General features: G+C 38.6%; 1 protein-coding gene across 2 annotated transcripts in view; it reads right to left on the minus strand.

The window, feature by feature from the left end:
• SLC4A4 (solute carrier family 4 member 4) overlaps positions 1-22,902 on the minus strand; it is a 1,959,050-nt gene that overhangs the window by 266,941 nt on the left and 1,669,207 nt on the right. For both annotated transcript variants that reach the window (XM_044061142.1, XM_044061141.1), the window contains one exon: positions 7,960-8,030. In XM_044061142.1, coding sequence (XP_043917077.1) covers positions 7,960-8,030 — 71 coding nt within the window. The remainder of the gene's footprint in view (positions 1-7,959; positions 8,031-22,902) is intronic.

A 22,902-nucleotide genomic window follows, 5' to 3' on the forward strand; every position in this document is an offset into this window, starting at 1 on the left:
GAGCATTTACTATTTCATGATGCTACATATCTATCTGTGTATAAACCAAAAGAGCAACTCAGCACCATAATGTCTCATAGAAGGAGCTTTACTGTTTTATTATAGAACAACCACCAGAAAAACTGAAACACAGCAAACCAGCTTTCCCTTCTATAGGGGGCTTCCTCAGTGCATGTAATTCATCCCTATCCCTTAATATTTAAATATACAAAGGCAGGAACAGAAGATCGGTTCAATAACTCCAAAGGCAGACCGGGTACAAGGAAATAAATAAATGTGAAAAATATCAAAGGGTATCAATTTAATATTATCTAAATTGATAACTATCAACATCATGATGCATATTAATACAACATGATACACACACACACACACACACACACACACACACACACACACACACACACACACACACACACACCAGTTTCATTACATAAAACGGAGCCCAGAAGTTTAATAAATATCATGAATCGGAGCCCAGCAGTTTCATAAATAACAGAAAACAGAGCCCAGCAGTTTCATAACTGAAGAAAATGGTGCTTACTGTGGGTGACTCTGGCAGCAACGTGCACTTTTGTGTTTAAAATTCATGTGACGAACGCATAGGTCCTCCGTTGGGTCCTAAAACAGGTCTTGCAGCTGTAAAAGTGGGGGGGCCGCTCCCTCCCCCTTGCTCTATGGTTCTGGCACCTATGTTAGCCAGTGACCAACTCACTGGAGTTAGGATGCAAGAAGGAGATTTTCAGGAAATAGTCCTGCCCTTCTTTTCACTGGTAAACACAGGTTTGAACAAAAATAATATTTGCAGAACACTGCAATACCAGTGACTGCAGGACACACACACACACACACATCCATACTTACCTTAATCATAAAGAAATAAGTAGACTATTATGGTTGTGGAAAATGTGGACATGGATTAATTTAAATTCTGGCTGAGAAATTACACCAGAGATTTTAATTTGCCAGGTCTGATGATAGGACTGCCTTAGGAGTTTGGTTTCTTGATATAAATCTGAAGTGAACCAGAGCTTCACTAAGACACTGCTGAAAACATGCAGTTTGCAGGCATCCCATTGCAATTTTTGTATTTTTCATTACCGTGCGTGAATGAAGTACCTTGACAAGAACAAATGTGTTTGATGTGGTTTCATCAGCTTTGTCCATCACAACATTCAATAAACATGGCTTGCATTCTGTGCAACAGCTCAGCAGAAGCAGATGTTTACACTTCTGCTAGTACAAAATAAAAGATTTTCTGATTGGTGTCCTGCTGTTTATGCTCAGTTCAGCAGCATCACTTATTGCTACTGTGAAAGTATAAAAGTTATGAGGCAAATATTAAAAAAAAATCAGTATTGTTGTATTTTTTGGAATAAAATGAATTACTGACTGTTTCCTGGACTGCAATGAACTTGTATTTAACTATTTATGCTCTGTTGACTAAATATTCCCACTAGGCCAGCAGCCTATTTTCAGGGGAGATCTGAGGTGGTATTCATACTGCTGGAAAAAAAAATCTGGCTAGGGTAGTAGGGATATTCTTCTGTACTTTTCGACAAATGCTGCAACATCTTTTATATCAACCTTAAGTAACACAAACATAAGCATATGAGGCTGTGCATAGCATTTCATCTGAAGAATGGCACATTCAGGATGGCAGCATACCATAATGCCACACAGCGGTGTCAATAATGAAGAAATGAATCCAGACACCTAGTGTGAAAACAGAAGTCAAGGCCTTCGGAAACTACAGCTCCAATGTCATCGCTCTCTCACCCTCAACCTTCCCTCAGGAAATACCATCAAATATAACTTCCCCTACTATCACTAGGGAACAGGTCTTTAATGCTTTCTTTAAGACCAAAACACTGCATCAATGGGTGCAGACAATACCCCAGGATGCCTTCTAAATAGCATGAAACATGACCTATCAGGGCCACTGGAATTACTATTTAACTGTAGCCTCCAAACAGGCTTCACGCCTCATGAATGGAGAACGGCAACAGTCATCCCTCTGCACAAAGGTGGGCCATATACAGACCTTGGAAACTACAGACCCATAAGTCTCACTAGTCTTGCATGTAATTTTGACATGGAAAGAATTATCATACAGATGATGAATAGAGATATAGTAAACTTCCAGACATTAGACCCAACCCAGTTTGGTTTTGTCGAGAGAAGATCATGCCTACTCAACCTAGTGGACTACTTTGAGAAGGTCACCAAAGCAATGGATGAGGGCGAAATTGTTTTCACTGCCTAAATTGATCTGGCCAAGGCATTTGACACAATACACCACTCGGGCATTGTTGACTAACTCAAGATGTCAGGTACAAACCCGTACTGTATGTCACCCGGTGGATAGCCAACTGTCTCACAGACAGGACCCAGGAAGTTAGAATTGGGGAGTCCACCTCTACAAAGAGGCCAACAAAAAGTGGAGTCCCTCAGGGATCAGTCCTTGGACCGCTCCTTTTTTGGCATTTACTTCTCAGAACTCAAGGCCAATGTCAGTGGTGTCTGGCTGACTAAATTTGCAGATGACTGCAAATTAGGAGCTGTCACTGAATCTCACACTGACACAAATGTTCTCTAGCAGGGTCTGACACAGACAAATGGCTGGTGTCAGAGCCATGAATTAAAACTAAATGCCAAGAAATGGATAATAGTATCCTTTGGGTAGTCATCCATCCCTGGTAACTATCATATTGCCAACATACCTCTTAGAGTTGACCCAGTAGTCAGGGACGTAGGGACAAACATAGATAGTAATCTAGCCCTTGATCATCATGTATCTACAGTGGAAAGGAAATCATTCTATGTTGTGCAACTTATAAACAAAGGTACGGCACTTAAGTCCAAGGAAGTCACTGTTCCACTGTATTCGACATTCATCAGATCTATCATTGAGCACAATGCCCCCTTTGGTAAGTAGCTAACCAGGCATATCCAACAACTGGAACGTCCACAGAGTTTCCTTACTGAAAAAATACAGGCCATAAGTAATATGTCCTATGCAGACTGCCTCAAGGCCCTATTCCTCCATTCTGTCTCCTACAGGTGTTTGAGGAAAGATGCTATTGTCAGACCCCACTCTCATGGATGTCCTGCATATCCACAAAACATACATCACCAGAATTACCCATTCTAAACAGTTAAACCTTGCCTGCGATATAAATAGGACCTGCTAGAGAGAGGGATATGTATCCCAGAAACTAGCCTGTCTATAGAAGAGGCTCCTCATCCATGTGAAGTAGAGTTCCTCCCTAACCAAATTCAAGTGCAACTTGGGCAATTGGTTTGGCACTTATGTCTGTAATGGATACAGGTAACCTGTAAATGTTTCATCTCCCAGGCCCCTGCTTATAAATATTTCATCTCCCAAGCCCCTGCTTACACTTATCAAGGGTACCAGAACTTGTCAGAGATTTGGGATCCATGGCTAGGCTTACAAAGGCCCTTGTGGTCATTAGTCTAGTAAGAACCTGTCAACCTATGAACAAAGTCAAGTGGACTACCTTTTGAGCCAGTGACACTATATAAACTGCCAATAATGAAAAGTATTGCCAACTGTCTTAATTGTGTCACGTAAAACAAAAAAAAGAAAATTAATAAAAAGAATTTAAATATTTTGAAGAAAAGTCCCTTCCCAAACACGCACATATATTAACTTGAAGATCACAGAAGTTTCTGTTTACCCAAACTGTGCAACCTCAAAACTACTTATCCTGACCAAGGGGTGTAATAAATGTCTGTCCGTTCTGAATGTAAATACTGGTGTTTATCTACACACTATGTGTCTCAGCAAAACATTAACAACCACCCTATGCACATTATCAAACCCCTACCAAAAACACACCCTATGCACATTATTGGACCCCTCCCACCCACACCCCATGCACATTATCAGACACCCCCAACTACTGCCCTATTAATATTATCAGATCCCCCCCAACCAATATTAGGTTGTTCTAACGCACACTGCATGTACAAAACTTAAGGCTTATATGCTACTGCTCAATATGAGATTGCATGTATTGCTTTTGCTCAGACATTGCAGCTCAAGGAAGTAGTCACCTGAATGCTGATGCTTGCTCCATTTAGGAGTGTTGTCACAGTGCTTGAATGTACTATGCTTCTATATTCTCAAAGATCACAACATCTCAGAGAAAGAGCAAGACCATTTTACAGTATGCTCATGATCACTTGTTTCTTGGAAGTGCAGTGATCTCAGTGTGAGAATAAAGTGACAGCCATACTTATAACACATGTACCCGAACCTACTTAGAGCCAAAGACATCACTAAAACAAAAACAACAACAAAAGTATGTTTTAAATGAAGCCACATCCCCCCATACCCTCATTCCTGGAAATTGCTTCTCACACCCTTTTGTGTTATTTTTCTAACTCCAAAGAATACTGCACCAAAGAAAGAGTGACCAGCAGCAGGCTATGAAAAAATGTCTTGCTTTCTCTTCATGAGGTTGCCATTTAATTAAATATATATATATATATATATATATATATATATATATATATATATACACACACACATGTATATATCACATAAAATATGTTTTTTATATTAGAATAACATTTCTCATTGACCTACATTGACTTTGCAAGTGTCTGCTGAATAGGTCTTTAGCTTGCTTGCATGGGTACTTATGAATATAGTCATGAGTGTTTCTCTGATATAGTTGTTAAATTAATTTTAATTTTTATTTTTTGTAGCAACTGTGCATTTATTTTATATATTTTGGTAGTTTGTGAACTAGTTGAATGGTCTGATAGTATTTGCCGGTTTTATAATTTAGATATTCATTTTAATTATATTATATGTGTGTGTGTGTGTGTGTGGGTGGGGGGGGGTGGGCAACTGTAATTCTTTTACTGATATGCAGAAGTGACCTGCAATACTGGCCCAAATATGTACATGCACTTTCATAAATAAGCTGAAGTCCATCTGCAGTGTGACACACTGTCTAGCAGGCAGAAGTACAGTTTTCAGATTGTGGACTGCCATTGACTGGCATCCATTGTTTGTCTAGAAGTAATCCAGTGAGAAAAGCCACCTTCGAGTTTCCTCCCTAAGGATGGGAACTGGTAGAAGCCGTTCATTTCCACCTGCTCCAGCTGGCTATTGCAGTGCCTGGGGCATTATTCAGTCCATCATCAGCTGGATTGGTCTTGGCTTTATCTATTAAAAGACACACACCCACACATATATATATATATATATATATATATATATATATATATATATATATATATATATATGTATATAACACATATCTGTCTTTTTATCTATCCATCTAGCTGTCTGTAGGTAGATAGTGTTAAATACAGTTATCAAGCACACACTTCACAAAGCAATCTTTCTAACAACTAACTACCAATGTCTCTGCTCCATTATTATTTTGTCTGAAACGTGCACCTATTCATTGTGCTGAGTCTCCTCTAAATACATTGTAGATTTCTTAGCTTCACAGAACAATTCTAACAATTTGCCTCTCCTGCCCCTCAATTTATATTATATTGCTCATTCCCTGGCAATTTACTTTGCTGTGTACAGAAACCATATTCCCCTAAGTCAGAATGATTGTGTCTAACACTCGGGGTATCAGCTACATTTCTTGTGTTGTGCTTTGTTTTGTACTCACTTCCATTTTTCATCATCTGAAATCATGCAAATTATTCCCGCCATTGTCACTACAGTAACTGAACTACAGTTTTAGCAAATAGGTAGTCCAAATTCCAGACAGTTCTGTGGAAATGGAAAAGCAGCATTGTTCAATATGTATATATTCACACACTGCAGGGGGCTTGCCCTTCTGCATAAACTGTTTTTAATGTGTAACAATGACTTTTGTAGTTCATTGCTATTTGACAAAACTCTCACCATTGTGGGTCAAACTTCCAAAATGGCAACACTGCCAACTGCCTAGAAGAAAATGATTGAGTCATACGACTTTAAAACTGCAAAGCTGCTATTCTGATAATACCAGAAATACAACCCCACCCCTACTAAAAACCATCAAATCTAATGTATTCACAATGCCAGATGGCAAAAAAAAAAAAAGAAAGAAAATAATTTTAAACACCAGGCAAGTAACCAAAAAATGCATTTTTTAATCTCTGCCTTCCTTCTGCTGGCGCTCATTTCACAGTGTTGTAGATAACAGAGTCCTTCAGGAAAGCTGCTCAGTACTGCAGGCATTTTTCATACTAACACCCAGCTCCATCACGATAGAAAACCTTTAGTCTAGTGCACAACACTGTCTAAATACACTTCCATAGGTATGCAGTCAAGTAGCTGATACCCTATTATAAAGGTTGAGACTCGAGAGTAGAGTCCCATTACTAATGAAAATGCTTTATGTGATTCATATGAAATAATAGCAGAGTGTTTTTAAAGGGCATACCACCCTGTAAGCTTGGGAGACTGGACACTCACACCTCTGCTGCATATGTACATATATATCTATATATCTATATCTATATATCTATATCTATATCTATATCTATATATCTATATCTATATCTATATCTATATATATATATATATATATATATATGTGTGTGTGTGTGTGTGTATAAATGTCTTTGTAATTTTTTATGCACTTCTGAATATGTGTATGTACCTGAACTGTATTTTAAGTTTCTATATCTGATTTATATTTTTATCTAACTGTGGAGCTTTTCTCCCTGGGTCACATAAACAGCTCCAAACACATACACACTTACCTTAACCTTAACTCTACCCCCACCCCAAAACAAAAGTAAACAACTGAAAACGCATACACACGGAACTCAACCATACATTTAACATAAAATATACAACAGTAAACACTTTCATATATATGCACTTACCTTAACCCGCACCCTAACCCTAAGGTCAGTAACTGTTGCACAGTGACGCTCAGGAGCTATACCGGACAAGGGACCACGCTACACTTCATAACACGGCAAAACAACGAAGCGGTCAAGTGACTTCTTTCCCAGGGAAAAATTTCGCTGAACAGCCGCTTCGCTGTTTTGCCTGTTCGCTCTACATGTGTCAACAAAACACATTTGACATAATGCGTTTTCGTTGAACTCATAGGAACCCATATATATATATATATATATATATATATATATATATATATATATATATATAAATTTATGTATATAATATTTATACACACACACACACACACACACACACACACACTTGTGTATATATGTTTAGATATACATATATAATAAGTCTGAGACTGCAGTAACTTGGAGATGATGGAATACTATACACCCAGATCTAGCAATTTCAGACTTATGTCTTTCTTCCAACTGCAAAAATAAAAAAAAATAAAAAACAGAGAAGTTTTACAGAAGTCCCAGTGTATTAAAAGCAACATACTGCAGACATCACAGCAGAACATGTAATAATGTAGACATTCCAATATGCAAATCAGATATCAATCCCTCAGCTAATGTGCATACCCATTACCAGCACTGAAGTTAACCACATCTCATGCGGCCCAGCTTCCTGCATGCCAAATCCATTAACAACTAATTACTGTTCACCTGTTATGAGAGCATGTAGTATATAAGTGACTAATTTAGTTTACGTTACAGTTTTCCTATTCCAATTGCCACAAGTTATTTAACACTCCATGTTAGAAACAGTACTGTTCTGGGAAGAATAAACCATTATCAATGCTTAGAATGCATAGTTCTCTCTAAATCAAAGTAAACTAAAACAGAAGTAAAACTGCTCATTTCTAAACACAATAGCATTGCCAGGTGGGTGGCATTTAGGAATACAGCTGTCCTGAGGGGTAAAAGACTTTCCACCTATAGTATCAGACCTCATAACGTACAGTGCCAAGGCATACCAATGCTTCCTTATAGTGCATACTTCTGTCAGAGCCCATTGCTTACACATGTGTGTATTTGCAAAACTAAACTTACCATGTCAGTGGTATTGCTAAGTAGCCAGTGTGTTGTTGTCATTGTTGTTTCATTAAAGAAGGTGTTATTGTCTGGGAAGAAAATGAAATTGAAGTTATTCATCTTGTTACTATATGTTATGGAAAACAGTAAGAAGGCAAGCAAACTCTTATAATTACTTACAAAGGGAGTTTTCATAAACTATATTAGGTATTTATGTACATTTATATGGTGCTTTGTTTCTTAGACTTTGAGTGATCACATTGCTAGGTACTGAAAAAGTGCACATTGCAAAATGAAATCAATAGTCCGTGTGTCTGTCTCACATCCTACGTTTTTCATTAGGATATAGGTTGCCACGTCTGATAAAGTACATGAAAAACTGAAGCTCTTTGGTTTGTGTATAATCAGTCAGTCAATCAGTCAGTAAATCAATTGCACAGTCAGGTCCTTCAGTCCAAATGGTGTTTGCAGGAGTTACTTAATATATGACTTTAGCCCTCTCACCGTAGTTCTAAAAGAAAATAATGAATAAATGCTATCTAATGCTGAAGTTATACAAAAGCAGTCCTTGAACCTATTCATTAAATGACCATGGTGATCCTTATTTTAATACTTACTCAAACTAGATTCTTCATTGTCAGTGGAAAACCTTTTGCAGCCTTTAAATACCAATTTTAACAGTTAATATATAGTCAAGGATGTGTGGTTTATACAAACAGCTAATTATGTTTAGAAAATCAGATCTTTTCACAGTCCGAAGACATTAACAATGGAAGTTTAGTTACATTTTGCTTGTTTTGAAAGCACAGCATATGAGTAATATGCTCATATACTGCTGTGTACTCTGTACTCAATGCTGATGATGCGCTCAAGTCACTGACAGCATCTTTACTATCCTCAACATGTGGATCAACATCCCACACATGTAGTTTTTATTCCGATGCAGTAAAACTGTTTACCAAATATAAAACAGTGCATAAATCATCAAATGAATCCATATAGTACAATAGTACACTTCACAACTTTACATTTCCTTTAGTTATTACTCTGAAACAGACAAACTTGGTACAAGAGGAGGCACAGCAGTCCCTCAGAACGTCATTACTCCGAGTCACTTCTCCACAGCATTTGTCTGAAAGTGACGTGTTCTGAAAAGAACATGCTTTTACTTTCACTACTTCAACTGGAAAGAGGCCCTTAGTTCCCAAAGGTAAGTGCTTTGGTGTATATAGGCTGACATTCAAAACTTGGAAACTGCATCGGTCGACCAGCAACTGGATGAATGGCAGTTTTCAAGTCGGCAGAATGTCGAACCAAAATCTATCAACTAGACTACAGCAAACAGGTAGTGTAGTTTGACTATTTGGATTCTACATTGTGCAGGGAGATCGTGGTTCAGTGAGGAACAAGGAATTAGCCCATTTCCTCACTGTAGTGCGATCTCGGTGTTGGTATATTTAATGTGCAGGGGGTGTAGTAGAATTAATGTACCACTAACTGCAGAGTGCAATGGTACATTAATGTGCATGGCAGGAGGTGACTGACATCATCCCCTGCTATGTTGAATACATCAAACTATGGATGTCGATGTATTCATTTTCGTCTTGGCTGTTGTTTCAAAATTCCAAATTCAGCATTTTGGGTCGACATTCTGAACAGTCGATCAAAGCAGGTTTGGAATTTCAATAGTAAATCATATACAGTTTCACTACTATCAAAATGTTCACTGCCTACTTTTCCGAGAAGGCCTGTGCTAGCCCTGCTTTGTTCCTAATGTACACTACCCACTAGTATTAAAGTGACATCTTAGTACATGAACATGAGTAATAGGAAGAGCCAGAAAATTAAGGCAGTTAGAACCCACTGCTATGGCAGTCCCTCCTCTTCCACCTGCCACAAGCTATTCTTTACACAGGCACAATCTTTTATGTTTATTATTGTGAGATAACTTGATATTATCAGTATTCTGGGATATCCTTTCAATCAAGAGTTTTTTGCAAAATGTTCTTGGTTAAACCAATAAACACACTTACTGTACACTCATAACTGATATCCCTCTTTACATGATTTAGGGTGGAGCATTTTCCCCTGGAAATTATAGATTAAAACAAGACAGACCTGTCTTTTATCATCTAATTCCTTTAAGAGAGTTTATTTAGTACTTCTACTCTCCACAGTCAAAACAGAAGTAGCACATCCACAATGGCATCATGCATTTTACAGGCTGAGTATTCAAGTCTTACTCATTTGTATATGCCTGTGCTAAATTCTCAAAGTAAGATGGGGCACCCACACACTTATTTTTTTCTGCTGCAGTTCATTCTTTTCACTCCCCAATGCCTTTATCAGTGTTAGTTGCAAGCATTTTCCCTTTCTGTAGGGAACTATAATGTTAGCCTATACTATACCAAGTCGTAATGAAATGCTAATCCATGCATTCATAACAGTGCCTTCATCAAGCATCGGTCTGATTCTTTTCATCTGTCAAGAGGCTTATTTATCTTATAGGTTCAGAAGTTTCCAAGCTAATGGCCCTAGGGAGTTTACAAACCTAGCCATGTAAAAAACCCTGAGTACCCTAATTTACCATAGTTAGATGGTCATTATTTGCAGAATGATACTATGATAAGCAGCAAGTGCCCACTGTCCTTGAGGGCCAGGTGAACTTGCAGTTTCCCATCCAGTTGTCAAGGTTATGCTTAAATAGTGTCATTAAGGAGCTCTGCTTCACATGAAGTAGGAGCTTATTCCAGAGGAGTGGCAATCTCTGGGAGATATATCTGTCTCTTGCACAAGCTCTATTAATGTCACAGGCTAGGTTGAGATCCCTGGAGTGAGTGACTCTTCTCCCATTTGATTTGAGGATTTATAGCATTTCCATTAAGGCAGGGTCAGAGACCTCTCTGTAGGCCAGTCACAAGTCTCCTCTCTGCAGCCTATATGATACTCAGTACAGTGATAGGGCTTTCACTCTTTCCATGTAGGTCATGTCTTGGAAGGCCTGGATTCTCTTAGTTAGAAACCTCTGTGGTCTCTCCAGCTGCTACAGGTGTCTGATGAGGTACATACGAAAGGGAGCATTGTACTCAATCAGTGGTCTGATAAGGGCCAAGTATAACAGAGTTATAACCTCCTTGGACTTATATGTGATGACCTTGTTTATGAGAAAGGTAGTGTGGAAGGCTTTCCTTACTACTGTGGACACATGGTGTTTGAAGTTTAGATTGTTATCAATCTGCATTCCCAAATCTCACACAACTGTGTTTGAGCTTAGAGGGGTGCCATCTATACCATAAACAGCAGGGGCTACATCTTTGCCAAAGGCGATAATGATGCTTTTTTTTGTTTTTTTGGATTTAGTTTCACTCCATGGCCCCAGCACCAGTCATTTGTCTGTGTCAGTCACTTCTGTAATTTGTTGATATCAATGGGGGACTCTATAATTGTACCCAGTTTACAGTCACCAACATTAACAGTGTGTGTTCTATCTGTGAGGCAGTTTGCTACCCATCTAGTAATGAATGGATTAATACTCAGCTGAAAGAGTTTCTCAGTGATCCTTGAGTGGTGAATTATGTCAAACATCTTGGCTAAATCAAGACAAGCGGTGTGTACTGCTTTACCCTCCTCCAGGGCTTTGGTGACTTTCTCAGAGAATTTCACCACATTTAATAAGCAAGATCTAGCCTTGACAAAACCAAACTGGATTAGGTAAAGAGTTTGAAGGTTGCCTATGTCCTGGTTGATAAGGTCCATGATGATTCTTTCCATGGTCTTACAGATAAGGCTAGTCAGGCTAATGGATCTGTAGTTCCCAGGGTCAGTTGATGGACCCCCTTTGTGCAAGGGGATTACTGTTGCTGTTCTCCACTCCTCTGGCACAAAACCAATGCTCCAGCTGTAGTTAAAGAGACATCTAAGTGGTTCCACTAGGTCTTGTTTTAGATTGTTTAGTATGCAGCCTGAGATGTTATCTGGTCCCATAGAGCCTAGAGGCCATATTTTTGGCCTTGGAGAGTGCTTGAATAACCTGTTCTTTGGAGATCATTGGTAAAGGATAGGTATCAGGAATGCTATGGGTTATAGCTGGTGAGGATAGAAGGATGAAATTGCTGCCAAATCTGTCAGACAGCAGGTTGGCAGTTTCTTCACATTTAGTATGAGTGGTGCCATCCACCATACGTTCAGCACACATTGTGGTACCAATTAATTACCAAGAATATGGAATGCAATTCCTCTCCAAAGCTTTCAATTAAATGCATGCTTATTTATTTATTTACTTGCTTACTATTTGTTCACTGGGTAAGTTATTAAAGAAACATTCAAATAAAATATGGTATATTTTATTTGAATGTTTCTTTAATAAAAGCTCATTTTACATCTGGATTTGCCTCATTTACATTTTTGTACATTTTTATGGGAATTTAAACTTGATGACCCACAACGGTCCTTGCTCCAGTTTGTTGTTTTTTGTAAAATCCAGAGCATAGTAAGATTGAATGTAGATATGATAACATTAAAAGATTGGGTCAGAGTGCATTGAGAAAAAAAAATATGCATTTGTTGACTGGGAAAGTCTGACTAGGACAGACCCTATTTTCAGTGGAGGCACAGGGAGAAATGCTCCAGACACATGTCTTTGGAATATGGGATGAAACTGAAGCACCTGGAGGAAACCCACAAGAATGCAGGGAGGACATGTAGACTCTGCACAGAAGGTACCCCAGCCAAGAATCAAACTTATATAAAATACAAGCTAAGATGTATATAAAATCCAAGCTAAGATGTATATAAAACACAGTGCAATCATACATATAGTACATAAACTCTTCTATACATTTGAAGTGTCTGTGTACATTATGTCACATTAAGAGGCTTAACAAAGTTTATTAAATAGAGTTAATCTCATATTTAAGATACGGGATGTATGTTACCTAACCATTGTCATGGTAGCAGCTGCAGATAGATTCAGTAAACAGATGCTCTTTAAGTGCATCTTTGAAACTTTTGATGGTTTCTATATATTTGATGTTTGTAGGCAAGTGGTTCCAGGTAGCAGGTCTCCACCCACATCACTTCTAAATGGAGGGCATACAAGAGTGAAACGTTTGTCCTGGGTACTTCTGAGTACATAAGAGTTGTCTTATAAAGATAGTTTCACTCTTAAATGGAGGTAGTGACCATGTTTAGCACCTTGTAAATTATAGTACTTATAGGAAAAATGGCACTGAAAGCCATTTGAATTATTTTAGCAAATTGCTATAGTGTATCAGGAGGTCTGCTAATAGAATGAATCTGCAGAGTTTATTCTCAACAGGCTGTATTCTATGTTTACTGTGGACTGAAAGAAGAATGAGAAAAGAAGGCCAAATTCAAGCTTGGGTATTTAAATGTTTTAGCAATGGCCCTATGAGCAGTAGGTGAAAGGAGGTGACTGATCTTTTTTAATTGAGCAAGGACTTCATTTGTTACAAAATCTGTGGGTGTGATACAGGAAAGGGTATGGTTGAGTATTAGGCCTAGGTACCTTGCAAATCATGCAAGTATGAAAATTAAAACATGATTATCACATATGGAATTGTGACATTAGAGCAAACTGGTTATGTTGTTAAAATGCTTAGAAATATGATACTCGGAAGATTAGGTACTTATATACTTCAAAGGTAGTCACTTTTAAGAAACAATTACTCAGGCTTTAGGATTACCTTACATAGCTGTATGCAGACTCATTGTCTCTGGGAGTTAGTAAACTTGATACATTTCTGAGAATACTTAATCCTACCGGCCTACTCAAGAAGACAAAATTTATTAACTAAAGCATATTTTGAAGAAGTATGTATTAAATGCATTAAAATGCTAAAGCTCCAGATTCAACTGGGTCATGAAGTAAATTAGATAAACTGGTTATATGCAGATAAAATTAGAACACTAGCATTGGCAATTATGTATAAGGAAGTGCCTAAAATGTGTGTTCCTGCTCTTATGCAAATAGGTAACCTTTACACGTAACCTTAAAGCCAAATAAGCCTAAACTTCTTTGCTTGACAAAAAAGGTAGTTACTCTCAGGAATATAGATTATGTATTCTTGACAGAGATCTGGCTAAACACAATCAAGCTACTCTCTAAACTTGTCAACATGGATCTACTTGACATTACAAATTTCGCACCTTGCCATATTTAATAAAATACTACTAATATCCCACAGTCGTGATGCAGAAAAGTCACTGACAATGTATAGCCTGCTAAAGGTACTTATTGTAAAACAGACTCTGTTACAGATGATATTACAAGATACTAACTGAAAATAATGGTATGGGTGGATAACATGCCACATTAAGAGTACTTCAGCTAGACCATGAAAACAAAGCTTGACACATCTTATGGAAGCACCAGTCTGTAAATACTGTACAATGCAGTTATGCAAAACAGCAATGGTGTTTTAAATGAAATAATCCATTCTTTAACATCAGTTCTGTGCATGTTTATGAATGAACTACATGGCGATGCAGTGTGTAGCATTGTTGCTTCACAGCAAGAGAATCACTGGTTTGATTCTCAGCTAGGGTGCAGTCTATGAGGAGTCTGCATGCCCTCCTTGTTTTTGCGAGGGTCTTCTCTGGGTGGATGGTATCTGCCTACTTCTCAAAGACATGCAGTAGGTGGATTGGTTACTAAATTGTCCCTAGGTGGGTAGGTGCATGAGTGAGTGAGTGAGTGAGTGAGTGAGTGAATGAGTGTGTGTGTGTGTGTGTGTGTGTGTGTGTGTGTGTGTGTGTGTGTGTGTGTGTGTGTGTGTGTGTGTGTGTGTGTGTGTGTGTGTGTGTGTGTGTGTGTTACAGGAGAAAGAACTGGATATCCAATTTCCTTCCATACTTGCCTAGCAGTCTCCATGGATGGTGCTGGCAGTTTATGGGGAAACTATAGCAACTGGATATGACTTATAACTATGGATGGATGGATGGATGCAAACAGATTAAAGAACAGTTTGAGTGGGTCCTAAACAAGACTGGGGTGGGAGAACAGTTATTATCCACACATGCCGAAAGAAAAGGGAAAGTATTAGAACTGGAAGTATTTAAGCCAGTTTGAGTCAAAAATGTAGATGGATGGTTCTAGCTCAAATCTTTATAACAAGGAATTATATCATTGCTAATGCAAAAGTGACTGGTAGGATTTATTCAGGGCAGGCCATCAAGGAAAATCTAGAGGAAACTATTGAGGTTCATGGGAAGTATGATGCAAAACAGCTGGAAAATCTGGGTTTAACCCGTGTAATATTATGAACCCCTTTGATTCAATAGAGTGGTACTTTCATCTGAAAATCCTAGAAGAGATACAAATAGGGCTAAAACAGATGGACTGACTGAAGTACTTTACAATAATTCTGGAAGTATTATACAAGTAAAAAGAGGGCTCACAAGAGGGCTGTACACAAGGAGTGAAATGAGGCAAATGTGCAGAGTATTACAATATCTGTTTCTCTTGGTGATACAAACAACCCACAATAAGAATAGGGGGAAGTCTATCCTAACTTTAAACAAAGGGGAGGTATTTGAATTTCACCTTTTGCAGACTATTGCATTTTCATGGCAGAAAATGTGGAAGAGGCAGGGGCAGTAGCAATAGAGAAGATTCAAGAAAGAAGCAGAATTTGAAGGGAACCTGAAGAAGACAGGTTGGATCAATTTGTCTGCAGATAAGGACAAAATAATCTAGGGAAATCAAGCACACATTAGGAACTGAGTATCGGGTTACACGCGTGGCACACAGTAGACAAAATAACAGAGGAATCAAACAAACATTAGGAACTGAGTATCGGGTTACACGCGTGGCACACAGTAGACAAAATAACAGAGGAGAATTATAGAGGATGGATGGAAAATGTATGATAAATGGAAAAAAGAACAAGGTAGGTGCCCTTGCAGACACAATAACTATAATTAGAATGACAAGAAACCAAGACAGGGTATGTCCTGAGGTATACACTGATCAAAGGAAAGAAAGGCATTCAAAAGGTATGTAATAGCTTTGTAAAGAATGACAACACATAAATAATTGCTTTAAAAAGTATGAAAGCCAGAAGTGATAAAGAAGGTCAGGAAACAAAAAACACAGAAATGTATGCACTGCCACAAATATAAATTGACAGCTACAAGAATAAACAGGCACACATTGTGAAACACACGGTGGGTGGTGGGTTTCACTTTAAAAAGGAAGATTGATTTGTAAAGTAAAAAAGTAAAAAAAATGAGGAGTTTTAGGACCATTACATGAGAGGCAGCTTTGGCAGGTGCAATGCCCTTTGGGTGAGGGCTACGCAAAAGAAATGAATGTACATTGTACAGGAAGGGTATGTGTAAGGTGGCAGAGAATCCAGAAAGACACGGGGTTACTGAAATGGAACCGATACTGGAATGGACAAAAGATGTGAGGCTAAAACTAAGGAAGAGTGGGTGTGATGGCAGGGAATTTGGGGTGAGACTGAAGTGTGGTTAAAGAAACGGGCCATGGCTGAGTTCAGTCATGAAAATATAAATAAGACAGAATAGGAAAGTACATGGCCAAATGAAAAGGGTAGGTGTACCTTAATGTGATTTGTTGCAGTTTTTTAAGTGCTCTTCTTTTGTTCTGCATGTGTTGTAACAGCAGTATCACTTACCACAGTGGCAATTGTTACGTTTTTTTCCTTTGGTGGAATTATTTATTTTCTGAAACTGTCAAGACAGAGCTTCTGTTGGCATTCTGAAACTCCACCTCACGGCATGATGACATGTTAGGTTAACAGTGCTATAGTACAGCTGGAAATAATGAAGCATGGCTGGATTTTTTCAGAGACTTCCTCTTAATTTTTCCTGGGCTTTAACTGAGACAGGATAAAATATGCTGTAAATGCATTAACATTCAGTTTTGTTATCTAATCAATATTGTACTGGGTGTTTCACTATTTTGTATGTCACTACTTTTCAAGGAGTTAGTTAAATTTGTGTAATCGTGAAACAGTTTGTATCTGTGTATTGTACTGGTGGCAACCCCATGCTTGCTGTGGTTCGTTTGTAAAAGCAGTATGAACAGTGTTTTATCTCTGTAGAAATATTCATTTATATATTGTTTTCAGGTTTTTAACTCAAGATATGATGTTTGTTGAGCTGTGCATACCTCTCAACTGTCCAGAATATCGTACAATGTCTCTGATTGGGTTTTCACACACACACACACACACACACACACACACACACACACACACACACACACACACACACACACACACACACAAAACATTAACAGAATACTGTTGCATACTTCATGCATGGCTTCCATGTGCACACCAGTCTATCTCTGTAATCTTAGGTCTGTCTAGATAATCAGAGCCTGATAATAACTTCCAAATCCAGTAATACAGCTGGAGACTCACTATTATTATCCTGTGTCACCAGATAGTGGAACTCCCTGCCTGCCCCACTAAAACAGGACAGCTATGCATCTAGCTTTAAGCACAACCTAAAACAGCACCATAACTCCTATCTCTCTCATATCTCTAGACTATCTCTAGCTCTCCTACCTTATCCTGTAAATAATGTAAATAAATTCTGTCTACATTTATAACTATATACTGCTTTTCATCACTTCTACATAAATTAAATTTAAATATTGCTATATATGTAAATGCAACCTGTTTATTATTATATAACACTCCTACAGAAATCAAATTGTATTAACCTCTGTCTTCGCTATATTATCCATTGCATGATTCTAAAACTCTATTTCTGCTCTTAAGAAACTGAAATTCTTTTTTTCTCTGTGAAATTTTTACCATTTTTTTTAACTTTAATGGAGCTTTTCTCTCTGGGCCTCCCACTGAAAATGGACCTGAGTGCCCAGTCAGACCATCCTGGTAAACAAAATGTAATTAATAAATAAATAGTTCTACTCCCAAAACGACTATCTTTTCATCCTCTTTCTACCACCTTATAAATAGTTTCAGGAATAATCCTTTATTCTCTCTTAAACTGCACTCCATACTCTGTCCTGTAGTTTCACACTACATTTTCTTCATAAATTAAAAAGATAAATAAACAGTTTGACTTACATAGAGAAAATCTAGAACAATGCACCACATTTCACTGCTTTTCCCAAAAGCAGTAGTGCAGAAAGGGTGGGGCAAAGGGAGCAATTGCCCTAGTGCAAAGTGTTAGAGGGCACAGTGCCAGTATGGAAGCATTTTTTGGGGGGTATTTTTTGTACTTCTATTGAAAAAATATGGAAATTTGGCTTTGAATGTAAAGTCACTGTCAGCTCAGTTCAAGTCCTTTTTTTAATGCTCTTCACTGAAGAGTTGGGGGTTTAGACTGGCTGCTGTGAAAGCTGATGCACCAATCAGCTTCCTACAGTCAGCTGAAATCTTTTTTTTTTTTTTTTCAGGGGCATAGCTTTGAATGTACATAGATGGTTGGAACTCATATTTTAGACTGTAGGAAAGCCAATGGACAAACTGGCTTCTCACTTGAAGAGCTAAGGCGGTGGAGTGATTGGAGAAAGTAACATGCATACATACATCGTGTGTTGAATCATTTTGCTTGAGCATACAATAATAAGAAAAGCTTGAGCATACAATAATAATAATAACAATAATAATATAAAAAAACAATGACTGAACATGCAATAGTGAGGAAACAAAAACACTCTCAAGATACATATGACTAGTCAGTATACAAACACTTAATCATAACACAGAGGAATATAATGATATGAAAAAATCTTTCAAAGGTAGATCAGAATGTGTTTACACAAGCTAAGTTAAGACCCACAATATTTTATAACAGGAAAGCGGTAAAGTGTACTTTTATAACAATGGAAAGTTGCGGAGAGTACTGCACAGTTTACATAGCCAAGTATTAAAAATAGCAGTACTGGAAAAGATACAATATTACCAGCCAAGTAATCATTTTACAGCAGGATTTCACTATGCTGAACTCAAATAAGGGTAATTCTTGTAAAGATTTGGAATCCCAACATCAGAAGTTAAACCAATAACCTGGACATCAGTACTTTCGAAAAATACCCCAGTCCTAAAAACTTCTTTAATGCACTAAACTGACAGCTTTAATGGAATGCCTGACATAACATCAAAGGTCAGAAGGCACTCCACAGAGAAAGGTGGGATGTTAGCATAGAGGTTAAAGTGTTCACCTTATGGTCATTAGGTGCAGGGTTTAATTCTACCTGGCCTTGGAATGGCTCACAGGGACAGTTAGCCTGGTATTAATTTATAACTGGGGTGGGTTTCAGATAATGGTTAAGGTATTTGCCTTACAGACACAAGGTTTGATTGTAATCTTGGGTTATTGGCTAGGCTTAAATTGGCCCATCAGGACATTTAGCCTAGTATTCACCTATTAACTGTTAATCACCTTTATGACTTTTGCACTCACTTTGGCGGACCTGCTCCAAATTTAGCGACCTTATCGAGAGCACTGGAGTGAATCTGAATGAAATCCAAGGTAACCACTGTGTTCAACAACAAACAAAAGTATATTCTAAACTTGCATTGCACTATTTTAAACTCCATTTTGACTAATTGCTGCTTCATTTTGCTGTTTCTACTGCTTTAACTATTTTTTCTGCACCTTGAATATATAGTATTTCTGTATTTAATAGCACAGGCTATATTCATATTTGCTGAATCTAGGCTGTTTGGTATTAACTGACTACTAAAACCAGCCATCCTACATTAATAAGGTCTTCCTGCACCCTTGTGGTAGAAGTGTGTAGCCCAGGACACAGCTGAGTTGAGGACTGGTGGAATAAGGCTCAGTTTTGGGCTTTCCCATTCGTTAGTTTGTGTTAACACTGCTTAACTTTGCTTGTATTTAAGCACTTCATTTGCATACTTTTGTGGTCAGTTTGGTAGTGCTACTCTGAATTGGGTGAACTTAGCCAGGGTTCTGGAATAAGGCTCAGTTTTGGGCTTTCCCATTGGTTAGTTTGTGTTACACTGTTTAACTTCACTTGTATTTAAGCACCACATTTGTGTGTAGCAGCACACCGTGCTACGGGGTTTAGCACTACTGTGTACAGATGCAAACACTTAGAAACAATTTTTTTCCCTTGATATCAGCTAGAGAACCCTCCTTAGCTCCACTGCCTCTCTGTGTGCAACCCAGTTGCACATTGCTACCCATCAGGCAACTCATTCTGGGGTGCTGACACAGTCTTCCATGCTTAGCCCTCCACAGAATAGCCACCTTTGTTAGTCTTTATAACAAACCCTGGTCTATCTAACCCATCCCCACTAGTTACTACACTATACACCTGCCATAATGGATGGACAGTTTCCCACCATTTCTCCAGAAACCTGACTGACATGGGCACCCTGAGGTAATGTAGCAATTGCCTCATGTATACTGACAACCACTTGATTTTAAAGCAAAAAAATACAGTATGTGGGAGATGTAACTACACCATGAAATTAGAATTGGTACTCTCACATAACAAAAAACAAGACATACAACAGGTTGTCAGCACACACACAACTCCCCTCTCACACAAGATAATGTCAAGGCACATAAACTCACATATTTCGGAGAAACTCAATAAGACTCTGTGAAAAGACTTGAGACCTCCCAAGTGCAAACAGAATACACATACTGGTACACAAACAGAATCCACCATTACACATAACACACATACCAGTGTCTGAACAATTAAGCCCCTAAGGCAAAACACCTCAAAACTAAATGTTCTGGTCATAGTCGACTCAACAGTAAGAGACAGAGATGTCCCCCTCACCAAGCTGAACAAGGAGAAGGTCACAATCAACTGCCTGTCAGGTGCCAGGATCCATCACATCATACACAGACACAAGTCACTCAGCAACAATTACTGTTATGACTCTGTCATAGTACATATTGGTGTGAATGACTTCAGATGTACCTCTCTGGACTATATGAAGAGAGACATGACCAAACTCTCAGATTATGATTTCCATGCAGGTATGTCCCTAGCCCTAAGCAGCATTCTACCTTCACCTAGGATGATCCTACAATACAGAGAAAAAATGCTTCATTTCAATAATTGGCTTAGCTTCTGGTGTCACTGATTCCAGTATCTGTCGGCCTGGGAAAACATGGTCAACAGTCCAAGCTGCTTTGCTAGAGATGGCCTTCACCTGTCTCCTCAAGACTTCCTGATACTGGCAAAGGCATTTGCCTTCCACATAGTGCCTTTTTTTAGGCAATGTCAAAACAACAAAAGTCCTGATGTAAAGAAATCCAGTAAAGACAAACTCAAGGTCATGCTGCTTAATGCTAGGAGCCTAATCAGTAAACGGCACTCCCTGGAAGCACTCCTCACCTTGCAAGATGCTGAAGTTTTGCAGTCACTGATACTTGGTTCAAGGCTGCAGAGAGCACCGTAGCCGTACAAGGCCTCAATGCCTTTCACAAGTTCGGACTTCCAAACAAGCATGAAAGAACCAAAGGTTCATTAAAGACAAATATACTTTGACACTGGTGAAACAGGACAAATCTTTTGAGCTACTCTAGGTCCAATTAACTATAGGTAAAATGCCCTTCCACATCATCTCTAACTACAGGTCTCCAACCATGAACCAAGAGAAGCACACAGCTTACCTGGACTTGCTACAGTAACTCAGTATGCAGCCTAACACCTTGATCATGGGAGACTTCTACTATCCTTCCATTGACTGGGCAACATACATGAGCTCAAACATGACTGCTTTGAGATTCTTGGACTTTTGTTAATTCAAATGCCCTGGAACTGTTAGTCCATAACCCCCACAAGGGGCTCAAATGTCCTGGACCTAGTGCTCACTAAATTGTGGGGGAGGTCACTTCACTAACTCCTGTGTGTTGCCCTCCCTGGTAAGGTCAGACCACAAATCTGTCTTGTTTGAAGTAATGATCAAACCTGAAAGTAAGGAGTAAAAAAAAAACTGAAAAATGTCTCCAAAGCAAACTAATTCCTACTAAATGATGGTATAAGAAGTTTCAAAGCCTCCATCAACATAGGGCAACAATGACTCCTATGCAGAAGAATATGCCCTATATACCCACTTAAACAAATGCACTGACTCAGCTGTACCTAACAGGAACAAAACCAGGTCTTCCCGAAAAAAACAAGCCACCTAAGTGGACTGTAAGTATAAATAAGTTATACAACAAAAGAAATAAACTGATATCTAAGAACAGGAGAGAACTGACCCAACAGAGGAAAAATATCCTCCTCACCTTGAAGAAGCAAATCAGATATCTTATTAAGTCCTCTAAGGCTAGCTATGAGTCTAATTTAGCATCCCTAGCTAAAGGCAATCATAAGGCAGTCTTTAGCTACATCCAAAACCTGAAAGGAAATGCCCAGCTGTGTGCCTAACTTATAGTGGATGGCACAACTCACACTGAACCTGAGGAAATTGCCAACCTGCTAGCTGACAATAACCTTATTCATCCCCCTGTCCTCACCAGACATTCCCCAAAGTACTCCTAACATCAGTCCTCCACAGTGTATCTCCAAAGAACAGGTCATACTAGCACTCTCCAAGATCAAAAACACAGCCTCTATTAGACAGATAACATCCCAGGCTGCTTAGTACACAATCTAAAACAAGACCTAGCAGAACCACTTGGCACTATCTTTAGCCATTGCCTGAGAACTGGCTTTGTTCAGCAGAGTGGAGAACAGCAACAGTAATCACCTTGCACAAAGGGGGTCCATCAACTGACCCTGGGAATTATTGACCCATAAGCCTAACAAGTCTGCAAGACTACGGAAATAATCATCATGGACCCTAAGGGCACACAGATGACTTTCAAACTCTTGACCCAACCCAGCTGGGATTCATCAAGTGTAGATCTTGCTTATTAAACCTAGCGGACTTCTTTGAGAATGTCATCAAAGCCATGGATGAGGGCAAAACAGTACATACCACTCACTATTTTGATTTA

This window comes from Protopterus annectens, chromosome 2.part0 (assembly GCF_019279795.1).
Source record: "Protopterus annectens isolate FY-2018-M chromosome 2.part0, PAN1.0, whole genome shotgun sequence".
Taxonomy (NCBI): Eukaryota; Metazoa; Chordata; order Ceratodontiformes; family Protopteridae; genus Protopterus; species Protopterus annectens.